Source organism: Papilio polytes, unplaced genomic scaffold (genome assembly GCF_000836215.1).
Source record: "Papilio polytes unplaced genomic scaffold, Ppol_1.0 DF822178.1, whole genome shotgun sequence".
NCBI lineage: Eukaryota > Metazoa > Arthropoda > Insecta > Lepidoptera > Papilionidae > Papilio > Papilio polytes.
In genome coordinates this window covers 343,020-357,484 of record NW_013527026.1, presented here as the reverse complement: position 1 = coordinate 357,484, position 14,465 = coordinate 343,020, and the positions used below count along the sequence as shown (strand labels likewise).

The 14,465-nt window shown below is 33.9% G+C and overlaps 2 protein-coding genes across 2 annotated transcripts in view; both read right to left on the bottom strand.

Moving 5' to 3' along the window:
• The window catches only part of LOC106106379 (GRIP and coiled-coil domain-containing protein 1), a 7,152-nt gene extending 2,299 nt beyond the window's left edge, over positions 1–4,853 (bottom strand). Inside the window, exons 1-9 of the mRNA XM_013286956.1 lie at positions 4,513–4,853; positions 4,218–4,313; positions 3,825–3,934; positions 3,021–3,166; positions 2,865–2,947; positions 2,347–2,540; positions 1,509–1,719; positions 771–1,159; positions 6–45 (exon numbers count right to left, since the gene is read on the bottom strand). Of these exons, the coding sequence (XP_013142410.1) occupies positions 6–45; positions 771–1,159; positions 1,509–1,719; positions 2,347–2,540; positions 2,865–2,947; positions 3,021–3,166; positions 3,825–3,934; positions 4,218–4,313; positions 4,513–4,597 (1,354 nt within the window). The 5' untranslated portion in view covers positions 4,598–4,853. The remainder of the gene's footprint in view (positions 1–5; positions 46–770; positions 1,160–1,508; positions 1,720–2,346; positions 2,541–2,864; positions 2,948–3,020; positions 3,167–3,824; positions 3,935–4,217; positions 4,314–4,512) is intronic.
• A 3,789-nt stretch (positions 4,854–8,642) lies between these two features.
• LOC106106682 (ELAV-like protein 1) lies at positions 8,643–12,177 on the bottom strand. Its single transcript, XM_013287305.1, is given in 3 exon segments — positions 8,643–11,367; positions 11,369–11,414; positions 11,417–12,177. Coding segments are annotated over 3 exon segments (1,077 nt in total). The 5' UTR covers positions 11,808–12,177; the 3' UTR covers positions 8,643–10,727.
• Positions 12,178–14,465: the final 2,288 nt, after the last annotated feature.

Genomic DNA, 14,465 nt, shown 5'->3' with positions numbered 1-14,465 from the left:
CTCGCACAGCGCCGCCGCACCACACGACCTCTCGCGCTCTAATTTCTACAAAAAATATACTCAAAACCAGTCCAGGGACGGAGTTATCCAGTAACACAAAATAAATATTTTTTTTATAATAAAAGGGGGCAAACGAGCGGCGAAAACACCGCGGTGGTCAACGACGCCCATTGACATCCGCAACACCAGAGGAACTACAGAAGCGTTGCCGGCCTTTAGGAAATGATAGGCTCACTTCTTGAAGGATCCTAAGTCGTATTGGTTTGGAAAAACCGCCGAGGACAGACCGTAAAAAAGACTAATAAAGCAAAAATGACCCCCAATTTCGTCACGCGATTTGAGATAAACTGTTTAACTACTAGTCTAGACTCCAAAAATCAAACAAATATGTGACCCAGTTGCAAGCAATACCTTTCGGATAAAAATTGAATGACTAAAATCAGTCCATTAGTGAAGTTATACCGTAACATACATAAGAAATCGAAAAAAAATATACACAGACGAATTAAGTACCTCCTTTTTTTTGTCAAGTCAGTCATAAATATAACGGTAGAGCCCTTTAAACTTCGTAATTAAGTACGGACTCGCAATACCAAGACCACAGAAGGCAAACATCAAGGTGAAGTAATTCCGTGTAGTTTTTTAACTCCCAAAAGGAGGTACTCAATGCGGCATTACGAAATATCTCCGGCACTAGTGAACCTTTTTTAAAAACACAAAAAAACGGAATTTCTACATTATTTTAGTTAAAAATAATTTGTTCAAGTTACCTCCTCATACAACTTCAGTGTATCCTCTTTATCCTGCTTCTCTTCTTCCCACATCAGCTTGTACGTGTCCACCTTCTCCTTCAGCACCATTATCTCCGTCTTCAGAACATCAATCTCACTCACTTCGTCATCTCTACTTCTCTGCATATTCTGCGTTTTATAATTCTCAAACTCTAGCTTCAATTTCTCCAATTCTTCCCTACATTTGTCATGTATGTTATCGTAACCGTCCACTTTGAATACAGTAGTTATATCTACTGGGTTACCTAGTTTGATGTTTTCAGAATTTAATTCTTTTTTTAATATATGAATTTTGTCAATCAATGTCTGTAGATATTCTGTATCCGCTAACTTCTCATTGTCTGTCTCACTTTTTTGTTGAGCTTCATCTGAAATATTATGTACCTTCATATAAGTTAACAAATATACGTTTTTATATCCTAATTTGATCAAAAAGGTGTCAAGTGTATCGCTGATCCTTTTTTTTGGTCGACATTCCGCTCTTTGATACGGAATGTCGTCCATTTGTGTGGTATGTGTGTGTTACATTACATTTAAGTAAATTTCTACGATAGGACGATAATTTGACTGTATCAATCTGAAATAGTATCTGTAAACAGTGAAAATGGTCCTTTAAGTCGGATTTCAACTAGTTATTTCGTAAACATAGTTACTTGCATCTTTAATATAATCATAACAGATATAATTTTGTATAATTAAGAAATCAAGTTAACATACCGCGCCTTGTGGCCATCTTATCCAGAAGACTGCCATTGAGGGATTCCTTCAGCTGCTGTATGGTCTGCTGGTCCCTCCTCCGCCTCACGTCGTACTCTCCTATGGTCTGTGACAACTCCGCTAGCTTTCCTTCTAGCAGCGCCACTCTCTCCTCTTGACGGGCGCAGATCTTTCTCGCAGATTCTTCTGCGCGCTTCGCTTTTATTTGTTCCTACAATCAAAGTTGTCATTTCTAACTTCAAACCGTTTTGAATACCTGCCACCTGACTCTGGCGAGATGACGAAACGACTGCTACTCATAGACAGCCTCAATTGTTCATTTGTCTACCCTTAATCGACGGAGGAGGAGACGCGCATAAAGAGGATATTTATTTATACATTAAATACATGAAATAATTATTTCATTTTATCAAACATTCACAAGAACACCCACATGTTGAATAAACATAAAAAACGTACATAATATAAATACAAATGCTACAGATACATACTGACTTAAAACATCAAACTCACTATGTTTATAATCCAAAAGTTCATATAAGAACTATATAAATATAAATTTCTTCTTTGCATGCGTCTCCTACGCTATCAAATCCACTTTTCCTTCCTATCCTTATCTTAAGAAGTAGTGGAAAGAAAAATGGACTAAAATTAGCCCTCTCCACTCTTCATTTCACTTCACTCCCGTGTTCTGTGCGGTGGTGGTATTGCATGTCCTAAAGTGCGAAGATGTTAAAGTGGACTCTACCCTTTTTATGAACTAAGGATAAAGATTAAAAATAACCAGCCACTCTTGGAGTCAACAAGTGGTTGCTGTAAGCCCCCGAGGTACCCTCACCTCCCTGATGGCGATGGAGTGCGACTGCTCCAGCAGCGCCAGCTTCTGCTGCAGGCGCACCAGCAGCGCCGGCGTCTCCACGGTGCGGGCCTCCGCGCGCTGCAGCCGCCGCTGCGACGCCTGCAGGCTGCTGCTCAGGTCCCGCACGCGCTTCTCCAGCTCCGCCTGCGACGCTGCGCGCACATTGCTCACCACTGCACCGCGGCGGGTAGGCAGGGCCCACAGCACATCCCACTTATACATTCATATATCTACAGATTTGTTGGTCTCCATATCGCTCTTAAGTATTACATCAATCTAGACGATAGAAACACCAATTTTAGATAAAGAAATATCAAATTTTCATTTCTACAATTTTTTAATTATAAGGTGACCAATGTAAATGGGCGACCATTGCAATTTGCCCAAAAATTCACAGCTATCTGTCTTGCATCATCTAGCGATAATAAACAAAGAATACGACACAGAGAAAAAGAATATTTTCCCTACCTATGTGTCCCATTCCCCAATTTACTTACCCTGTGCTTCTGTGGTGTTAACCACTTTGTCCTCTAATTTCTCCTTAGTTTTTCTTTCTGATGTCAATTTCACATGCAGCTCTCTGCACATGAGATGAATTATGTCAAAAACTTTCTATTATAAATACCTTTTTTAAACATAATATTAACATTTACTTCATCATAGCGGCATGATCTGCTCTCTCGTTCTCTCGCTCCTGGATTTCGTAAGCTATTTTAGCTTTTAAATTGCTAACTTCAGCAAGATGCTGCTGAACTAAAGTTTTCGTTTCTTCTCTCATTGACGCTAACATATTTTCATACTGAAATTATTAAATTTATCAGATTAATATTTAATATTTTACGACAAGCTGTTGCTCGCGACTTCGCCCGAAAAAATATAGCCTATGTTACTCACAGATAACTTACCTTTCTAACGGTGAAAGAATTTTCAAAATCCGCTCAGTAGTTTTTGAGTTATTTCAATACATACAAAAATACAAATCTTTCCTCTTTATATTATGAGTATTGAAGTATAGATTACATTTGTCTTACTCTTACTAATATTATAAATGTAAAAGTTTGGATGGATGTTGTTAGAGTTTGTAACCTAAACTGCTGAACAGATCTCAAATTTGGCATACATGAAGAGGATAGTCTGGAAGAACACATACGCTACTTTTGATCCCAGAAATAGTCATAGTTCTTGTGGGATACATTAATTTTTGCCTTGTTTACTTGATAACTCTGCAATGGTTCAACATATCTTATTGAAATTTGTCACAGATATAAAACAAGATCTGGAGTAAAACATGGGTTCCAATTCATCCCTACAAAATGTTAGGTTCCTGAGGGATAAGTACTTTTACATTTTAAGTATATTTTTTAATGCACTGATCAAGTCATGGGCAATTACTAGTCTTTAACATAACTGTGGATAACTTAATTTTTTTTTTCTTTTAGGACAATGATTTATGTTACCTTTTCTCTCGTAACTTTCTTGTCTGCTTGAAAAGCCTCCTCCATGCGTGACTTCTCAGCAGTCAATGTGGCAAGTGATTGCATTAGGGTTGACACAGAATTTTCTGAATCTGAGGAAAATATGTAAGGGACATGAATTATGCATATCTTATTTAACAATATAACTTATTCAAGGTGACAACAATGAAGATGTTATGAGTAGCTACTATTCAATAGAGGCCACAATAACTTCTGTTGCATAAATAAATTGCCAGTAGCCTATTGGTTAAAAGTAGTATAGTATTATTAACAGTTGCATGGTTATAGCTTCAAATCTACTACTGTACTGTAGGATAAGCTAGTTAAAATAGTGAAAAAATATTCACAAATACAATAAATACAGAGAACCAATACCTTGTCCACTAGCATTATCTTCTTTACTTAAAGCTTTCAAACTGATTTCTAAGGCCTCTTTTTCTTTAACAAGACCTTTGTATGCAGCAACGACATCTGAAAAAATAATTGTTTTTGAAATACCATTTGAACAGCAATAGAATCCTACTTGATGCTTGGTTACTGGTAAAGTTATCTTTTGTAAATGTAAATATTAATCAAATATTGAACTAAGTGGAAATTATATTTTAGATGGAAATTCAGAACATATGGTAGTATGATAGAAATGAATTCAGAAATAAATTGTTTATATTACCTCTAAGTCTGGCTTCATATCTTTTAATTTGGTCCGCTTGTTTTGTTATTGTCGAAATTAATTCCTGTTTTGATAAAGACTCCATAGTTTGGATTAAATATGAATATTTATAAACAATTACTCGTATAGTTGATTTATTACACTGCTACTCTAAAACACGAGATACAGTCTTGTGTATAGTTCTCATGTCACTTTAGTAAAAAATACCCCTGACAGTTTTCCTTTATAAAATCATTTATTTCACTTTGGAGCAGTGATTTTTTATCCATTTATACTTGTTAAAGTTATTTGCAAAAGCAAATGCAATTTTGCAACAATTAGTTGACATTGACAGATATACATAAAACGATCAAACGTCATCGTTGACCTTGACAGGGTTGCTATATCATGTCTTATTTAAAAGGTTGAAGTCGATCCTTCGATCATAAAAATGAACATTTTTTTGAAAAAAAAAAACAAATACTATTTGTATTTTACACATGCATATGTGGTCCTGCACTGATACTATTGCTGTGATTTTACTGTGTCTTTAATTATGTGGGTGATTAGGATAAATAGTAACTTTAATTAATCTTTCTAAAAGTTCTCATTTCTATTTCTTGGATTATTATAAGTGGATAAACATTTATCCGCTTTGAATCACCTATCTTGCACTGGTCCTACAAACCATATCCTGATAGCCATTCTAGAAACAAATCATCTATTTACATTGCCTTCTGGATTAATAAAGTATTTTAATTAGACTGGAATTTTGTAATTCTGGGAAACTTGTCACAAAACTTTAATATTTTTGAAACATATACATAGTATAATCTAAAACAAATGAAGTAATAAACTAAATCAAAGACCCAAGTAAATAGGTAGTGTGTCGCTGTGAGTGGGAAATGCAAATCTGGGGCAGAAAGATCGATGCCTTGTTTTATTTCAACCCCTCGTTTAACTTAACATTTCGTATCAATTTGGTATTTCACTTCTATTATTGTAAAAGTATTATTGCAATTTACATTAAAATGAGTACAGGGATGATTAACTTCTTAAAAAGATGTATGAAATAATGTGTAAAAAATAAAAAAAAAGCTTTTTGAAACACACACAACTGATATTTACTGAAACTTCATACATAGAACAATGTTAAGCGAATATTTTTAAATAATAACTTAAAAAAAACAGGGACAAACAATTTTTCGCCCTTCATTTATAGTATCCCCTAGTATCTGGTCCATATCCAGTTTGATCATCGCGGGAAGGGGTCATTGAACTTTATTTAGGGTGAACATGACTTTCCGCACCCCTCGACTAAACTGCTACTTTAATAAATGTGACCGTTCAAAATATCCTACGCAATCGAGTTTACGAATGTCTTTCCTATTCCAATTCGTCAGATTCATTCCTTTTTCTAAAATATTTTATAAACCCGAAAGAAACATCTGATTAGGTAGTGATTGCTTTACTATAACTAGCTTTCGCCCGCGACTTCCGTGTGGATTTAAAATAAAAAAAGTGAGTAGCCTAAGTGTTTTTCCAGACTATCCTCTACATCTACACCAAATTTCATCAAAACCTATTCATCAGTTTAGGCTACAAGTTCTAACAAACATCCATCCATCTAAACTTTCGCATTTATGATATTAGTAAGAAGTAATGTTTAATCCAAACTACAATAGCTAAAACGAAATACGTAAATGCAGGGCCATGTAAGGGCATCCTAAAAATAGTAAATAGGAACAAAATCTCTTGAAAAGCTAACACGCATCCAACTGTTGCCCGATTATTCCGAGGAAATCGCTTTCCATTCATCCGCAAATTGAGTCTACTCAGATAGCTCTGAATGTCAGAGTTCAAGAGGGTTTTGAGACGAGATCTAAAGAAATGGTTTCCAGTCTAAAAATAATCTGCTATAAACTCGGATTTCTTTTGATAAAGTACCATCATTATCTAGATTTAGCAAGTTAATGTAATCGTTACCACTTTTATTAAAGGTTGAATCAACCTCTTTGCCATCAGTACACATATAGAAATTTAAGACCTCTATCCTTGAAACAAAATCGACTCGTATGTTACCAAACACATTAATTTATTATTAACCCTTGCTTTTTATACATACATTAACGCTGAATCACTCATAGTCACGAACGAAACACAATTGGGGCGAAGCTAGATATTTGTTTTACACACCAAGTTGGTACAAATACATATTTCATAATAGACGCAAAATAAACGCGAGCGTTTGATAATCAAGTTTCTTTCAAAATCAATAACTTGCTTACATTATTTTGACATCCTTAATATCTCATTAAAATTTACCACAGAATTCTTCAATCTTTTGTAGTTTCTTTTTGAAATGATACATCCTGTGCGCAAAATTTCTCAATTAATAATTACGTAATAAATTCCGTCATCAGAATAATTTGCCTTTAATATAATTCCGTTTCGCGAAAACATCTTGTCAATGGCCGCGCGTTTTAACCATCAAGAGAGAGTTATAATGAACTTTCTATTCGAAGGCCGCCCGTTAGCCCGTTGCTATACTCGTTCACTTGTGCGGGCAGACTGGTGGCATGGTCATATCAAATTTTGAATTTTTATATCTCAATCGTGAAGATATCATATTCTTAGAAAGTTATCATAGAGCAATTCTTAGTTATTAAGAACTGAAGCTAGTTTTTAATTTAGCAAGGAAAATCTACACTAAGCTATAGTTTAAGTAACTCATAACGAGTATACCACATTTGGAACTGATTGGAATTGTTAAATTCGAGCTAAGAATACAGTTAAACATTTTTCGCAATGTTATTTTTTTACCTAGACATATTTCTAAATATTTGCCTTTGTTTGTTATTGTCTAGGTTGAAAGGAAACACTTTACGACACAGCAAAACTCCCCGACGCGTCGTCGCCAAGCTGTCTCGTCTCGGAGTGAGGACAAAAAATTGTACACGAAATTCTACCCGACTTCATATTGACTCGTGTGTTAATGCCTACATAATATAGAATTTCACACGTTTCACTTAATTTCAATTAACTTTATCTATCTTTAGTAAGCTTACAACTAAAATAAAGGTTTTATGGTACAAAGGAGGCTTGGCAATTGAAGGTTTAAATAAAAGAATATTTAAATATTATTGCTAATGTCGATATTTAATGTCTATATCAATATTCCCTACATCAGATTACATTCGTTGACATTTCAAAAAATTAAATGTAAGCCAAACATTTTTTTTAATACGTTATCGGCGATTTGTACTCTGTCTTACATCTCTAGTTACACACTAGGCCAAACCTTACAATACCCGAACCTGCCCTCAAATTAAAATAAACCAAAAAACAAAACTAAATTTGTTAAATAATTGTTATACAATAAATAAACACTAGACGAAAAAAAAAACTGAAAATTATTAGTTTACAAATTAACTGAAACTACGCTAAACACAAATAAAATACCACGAAATATTACAGACAAAATAAAATTAAACGGGACAGGTATAAGTTGCTAAAGCTATCTATAATTGAGATTTTTTTTTAATCAAATGAACAAACTTCAAGAATTACAAAAAAATCTATCCATGCGGTGGTCTGATAAAATATTGAAGATATCAAATCCTTTTAATTTGCTCCAATGCTTATAGAAACAATTTCTTCTCATTTTTAGATAGCATTAACAACCGCTCTGGCTAAATGTTCCTTGGTTAGTGTGAATTTCAAGTGACGGACGACACAACACAGATTATCGTAGACGTGCTGGAAATCCTTTGAGCGGTAGATTAGGGCTCCAAATAAAACTTAAGACTCCGCTAAATTGGCTACGAGGAACTGTGAACTGGAGGCGGATTTACTACTACTTAGGACATAATAAAGAAAAAAAACACACTGAGATTCCCTCCACGTAAGTTTCTATGCCACAGACGCGCCCAAAAGATTCACAACAATTCCTCAGACTATATTACTTCGAGGTATCTTTTACCTGTGACTAGTTTTTAAGCACACCACTTGCGTTGTTGCTGTGTGCTTGCAAAGGTACACTATTCTTAAGTTAACGAAACACCACACCAACAAATTTTTTAAATCAAATTCTAAACTACATTTAAATAAAGAACACAGTTTTTTTTAAATACTTATAAGTAGGTACTTAAAATTTTATGTCGCGCAAAAATTAAAACTGACTAGTTCCGTGTAGTTAAGTACTTTAAATAAATAATTAACTTTAATGAATCATTTATCCTTAGCAGTATAGAAATTAAATCACTTAATCAAAATGCGTTTAACAAGACTGTTGCTGAACCAACTGTGCACTCTCGGGGACATGATATGCATTCATCTATGAATAATTTAACTATTGAGATACTGAAACTACTCAATACCAAGATAAATCATACGGATGTTGTTTTACAGAGTAAACAATTCACCAAACTAAGTCACAAACTTACACTAATAATCAATATATATTAATAATAACATCAAATGAAATCTACTATAAATCTATTCACTATTATGACAATAAATTATTAATCATACATTACTTAAATGTAATAATAAATAGCGATTACACAATCAAATTAAGAGACAAATATCATTTCACAAAAGACAAATTTAAATCATGCTTCTGTTACTGCTTCGAGAGCAGTTCCATTTGAGTGCAGTAAGCACTCCGCCCTCAGCCACTAAACGAGAAAACCTTTGAGACTAACATTAATGCAAATTTACTTGACATACACATTAACACATTCCCCCAATACATATTCAAGACAATACAAAAATTTCCTTTTAAAATGTTGATCAACTAACTGCAGTCATTTGTGGTCCTTTTTTTATAATTTCGATTCAGATTCCTTATTCGGTTACGTCAAAAAGTCAAATATTAAAGTCAATTCCTACTTATGTTAACAAAGAAAATTTAAATGTCTTTTAATATGGATTAAAAATTATTATTAAAATGTAATTGGATTTTGAACATTTGGACATGATATAAAAATTAAGGAAGGGTAAACAAAAGTAGGAATTGAAATTATAAACATAATTTGAGATATTTTTTCACAATAAAAATCAGAATTGTAACATGTATGAATTTATAATTAAAAGATTAAATTAATCATCTTAAATTATGATTTTGTGCATTTAAATTAGATTTCCTTAACAATTAAAGTCATGGATTATAAGAGATTTTAGTCACATGTAAAGTACAACATAGGTGAAACTTATCAGAGTGGTATTTGTCATATGAATATTTAATGTAATTATTAAATCAGTCATATTTTCTGTCATCTTTGGTAGTATTCAGATACAATGAATATTGTTTATATATTTTTCTTGTATAATTATAATATTGCTGGTTTCATTTTCAAAATAATCAACTGTATTACATAATTGCACTGTTAAATACATATAATAAACTCTTCTTTTTAATATATTTTTACTTACAGTAAAATCTTTAATATTGCACTGTCAATCCTCATAAACAGTATATTGCTCAGGATCTAATTATTGTGACATAGTCCAAAATTTCTCTAAATTTCTTAATATTTATAATATTAAATTTGTGTTAAGAATTACTCTGGTATTTAACTAGATGTCATCATTAATTAAACCACTGTAGGTATGTATTTAAGAGTCATTAGATATAAAGAAATAATTAGGTCTATTTTAAAACTAAAATAATAAATTATCTTTTTACTAAATTATAGACTCATCTGGTATAGTCACACATAAAACTAAGATTTAGCAAATTTAAAATAAAAAAAAACTTTCTATCTATGCTAAATTGAATCAGTACATTTTTTGAGAAAAATATTTCCCGAGTTACAGGAGCAAATCTTTTTAAACATGGTATTCTTATTTCTTATTGGACAATTTATAAGTTATTTTAGCATCTCAGATGACTTTGATTTTGTAACAAAAAGGTTTGGCTAGCTATTTAAAATGAAAATATACAACTTATCCAATACCAGTATGTAAATGGATACATTGTTAATTAAACTGAATCCATCAATAAGTGGGACTTTCCTTTTTGCTTATATTTTATAGTGAATCATGAAACTTAACCTGCGGTAGATGGTTTGTACTTTTCTTGTATGAACACTGTTTACAATTCGGTGTCATGTCATGATTTGTGTCACAATATTTCCTAGTCAATAGTCAGTTTCCTGTGACAAACAATCATGACAGAGAAATGATCAACATTTTCGCATTAGCTACAATTTATTGACTAGAATTTGATGAGTTTAGGATTTACTCTTGTTCGTTTTGAAGCTGACCTGCAGCACCTGGCCATTCAGGGAATATCCATTCAGGGACTGGATAGCAACGACCGCCTCATCATAGTTGGTCATGGTAACAAAACCGTAACCCTTACACTTGTTAGTGGTGGGATCTCTTATTATTTTAACACACTGGACGGCACCGAATGGGCCGAAGAGCTGCCAAAGAGTACTCTCTTCAGTATCAGCTCCGATATTGTACACAAAGATGCACCAACCTGAACCTCCGAGAGCATTGCCTTGGATAAGGGGATCAGCCAATGGGGAGAATCTCTGCAGACCTTTATTTATAGCAAGGAGTGCCTTCCCTGCAGGGCCAACAAATCTACGAGTGGAATTGGGAGTCAGATAGGCTGCTAATGGCGCTAATCCTTTGTTCTGATTGCTGGGATTGTTTGCACATTTAACAGTCATTGGGCCAGTGCCTCCCGGTGGAATGGTGCCATTCAACTCACGTATAGCTGCCTCTGCTTCACAGCGCTGGTCATATCGGATGAATGCCACACCTCGTGATGGTCCCTGGAGCCCCTGATCTTCCATACCTCCTTGTAATAAATGACCGACACTTACGTTCTCATGAAGAATCCTGGAGCTGATGATCGATCCATACGGGCAGAAGAGCTTCTCCAGGTCTTGCTGGGTCATATGTTTGGGCAAGCCGGACACGTAGAGATTGGCACCTTTGATTGCGTCGGAACTAGGGCGGGCGTAAGAGACTTTTATTACTTTATTCTGCAGTCGAAGACCATTCAGGGTGTTAACAGCTTTCTCGGCGTCTTCTGCCTTGTGATAGTTGACGAACGCGTAGCCTAGACTCTGCCCGTTGAGAATGTGGTCCGGAAACACAGTTACTTTGTCTCTAATCAATTTACAACTCTCGACCTCCCCAACACTAGAGAATAATGACCGGATCTCTTCTTGGGTCATGGTTTGTGGCAAATAGTTAACAATTAAGTTCGTCTTCGATTCATTGTTGCAGGGTTGTAATTTACTACCATTTTGCGTTGGTAGATTCATGTTTCCGCAGTCGATATTGGTCATCATTTTTACTGAATACAGCGTTAACACCAAATAAGGTTAAAATCCGAAAGGTTTAAATAATGAAATACTAAGAAAGTATTCTAATAAGAAGACAGTTTTGCCCGAAACGTTAGCTCCACTTCGTATTGGTTGAAAGCATATGCAAGGAAAGAAAATCAATAAGATGCTGTGTACTCTCGTACTTATCCTGTTTTCGGAAATCCAGTACCTAATTTCGTTGAATCAAAGTATAATCGGAAACACAAATTAACGCGAGTTTATTAGATCTTACTGAGGATACGAAAGTAAAGTGAAAAGGAAATCAACCAAAAATCTATGCGACTTGCGACCTATTCTCGTAAATTCATTTCTTTCACTTCACTTTCTTTTTAAAATGTTGCCACACTAATGACATATTTTACCCAAGTATTTTGAACTCCAGGAAATGTCGATATATTTTTTTTTTATTTCTAATTCTGTGATAAAAGAGGAAAATATGATACAAGAAATAACCGTAATAAGTTATTTAATTTTGAAAATCAATATAATTTGAACTTCAACTGCAAGTTTTCAACTTTATATTAGGCAATCGATATTTTTAAATCTATTTTTCTAGGTCTTAAACTCCAACATCTGCCGTGAAAGAAAATGTGAGATCATTTATCGTACATTTCCTCAGGATAAAAAATTAAACTTTTTTTCATCTGCCAATTCCTGTGTAATTATTCAACATAAGGTAACATCAAAACAGAAGTGCCAATAGCACATTAGCCAACATGAGAGAAAAAATAGGAGCATTCACGAAGATAGTTTTCCAGGAAATGTTGCTTTCTACATGTGACTAAAATTGGCCAAATATTCAAGTATTCATCTTTTATAAGAAACATGAAATATTAAAGTACTTAAACGATTGTAATTTTTATTAAGTAAGGAAGCTGATTTTTGTTAAAGATTCAGTGTTGCCATATCGAAATAATAAATCGGTTCGGTTCAAATATAATATTTGCAATAATCACCTTCTCAAGTACGTGTGTAAAAAAATCAACTTACAACTCTGACTACATAATAATTAATTCTCTTGATTAACTAAATTAGCTCCATAATTGGCAAACTAAGGTTCGTTTTTTATCATTTGCATTACAGAGGATAACAACACTTCCACGACAGTTTTTATTTGTAAAAAGTGGCCAAGGAAATCAGATGCTAATTAGGTTCTAAAATGAATTAATACGTTGCCTACTAGAATATATTCTTGTTGAGAGCTAGCTTTCTCTATACGGGAATAATTCGTAAAACTTATGTTATATCTAAAGTATGTGGTATGTGCGCATGGAATGCTATTCCTTATTACATATTTAGAATTCCTATAGGATAAGTAATACTCCTAATATGCCATTTTATGTTTAGTACTTTGACAAAAATTCAATGTTTGGTTTGGATTACGTCTGTTTTACCTTACTTAAGGTTTAAGTACTTATAAAATAGCGAAAAATTAAAATTCATTAGACACATGTGTTTATCTTAATTTTAATGTAGAGAAATAAGTTTGGAAATGTTCAATTGACGAAGAAAAATTGTTATTTCAACTCAAAAACAAAAGTGGTTTTTACTGACTCTGTCATTGGGAACCGCACCTACACATAAATAATAGCAATTTTCACGTAATGTGTTTCGTATAGAATTGGATTTGATACTTGAAGTGAATGAGTTTATAGCGTAACTGAATTTAATTTTTATATCCAATACAAATATATATTTTGAGATAATAATTTCAATCCATAATTATGATCACCTCATTACTTATGTGAATTTTTCTTGATGTTACCATATTGTATAAATAAAACTTGGCAAATAAACTAAATCTAATCTTGATAAACCTATAATATCATTCATTCGTTACGTGATTTATTTGTGAAAGCGTAACAAATAGATTGGCAATTCCATTCACCTTTTAGTTTTGGTTCGGTGAGAATTAAAACTACGTGACACATTTATAGTGATTCATTTTGGCGCTATAATATTCAACACATTTGTAGGCGACAGTAATCCGCGGCATCACAGCGGATGTGTTCCGCCGGGTCAGGCCTTTCGCAGACAATGCCAGTTACTCATCTGATGTCGCGAACTGTCCAAGTGACACGCATTGAGCGATGAAAACAAAATACAATTTAAAAAAAACCTTGAGCAGATCCTGTCTTGAAGTTGATACTTTTGATAAAAATAAAGACTATGAAGTGTTAATTTTTCGGTTACTTAAACGCTAACCTCCAATTTCTTATAATTGTTTCATTTTATCAATTGTGTAAACTATTTCTTTTTAATTTCTATTTTACTATATTCAATTAGTAACAAAAATTGTTCTTCAACCCTCTTGTCCTATCTAACTTGTGCCATACGCCAAGCACGCGGTGAATGTAGGGTCGGTCTCAGTGCGTTCTCGGTGCGGCTGCACTCGCGGGCTTACAACACAAGCATGCGCGACTCTTGTGACGTCGTGATGTTGCGTTTGGCAACACTTTGGTTTGTCGTTAGTCCCAGCTGCGTGATGCCATTCGAAGTTTACACCCTTTTTCCACTAATCAGCTAGTCGCGCGCCTGATGTTAAGAACTATTAAATAGTTCCCACGACCTATGCATTGTAGTCGTGTGCGGATAGATGGTTTGTGAAAAAGAAGTTATTGT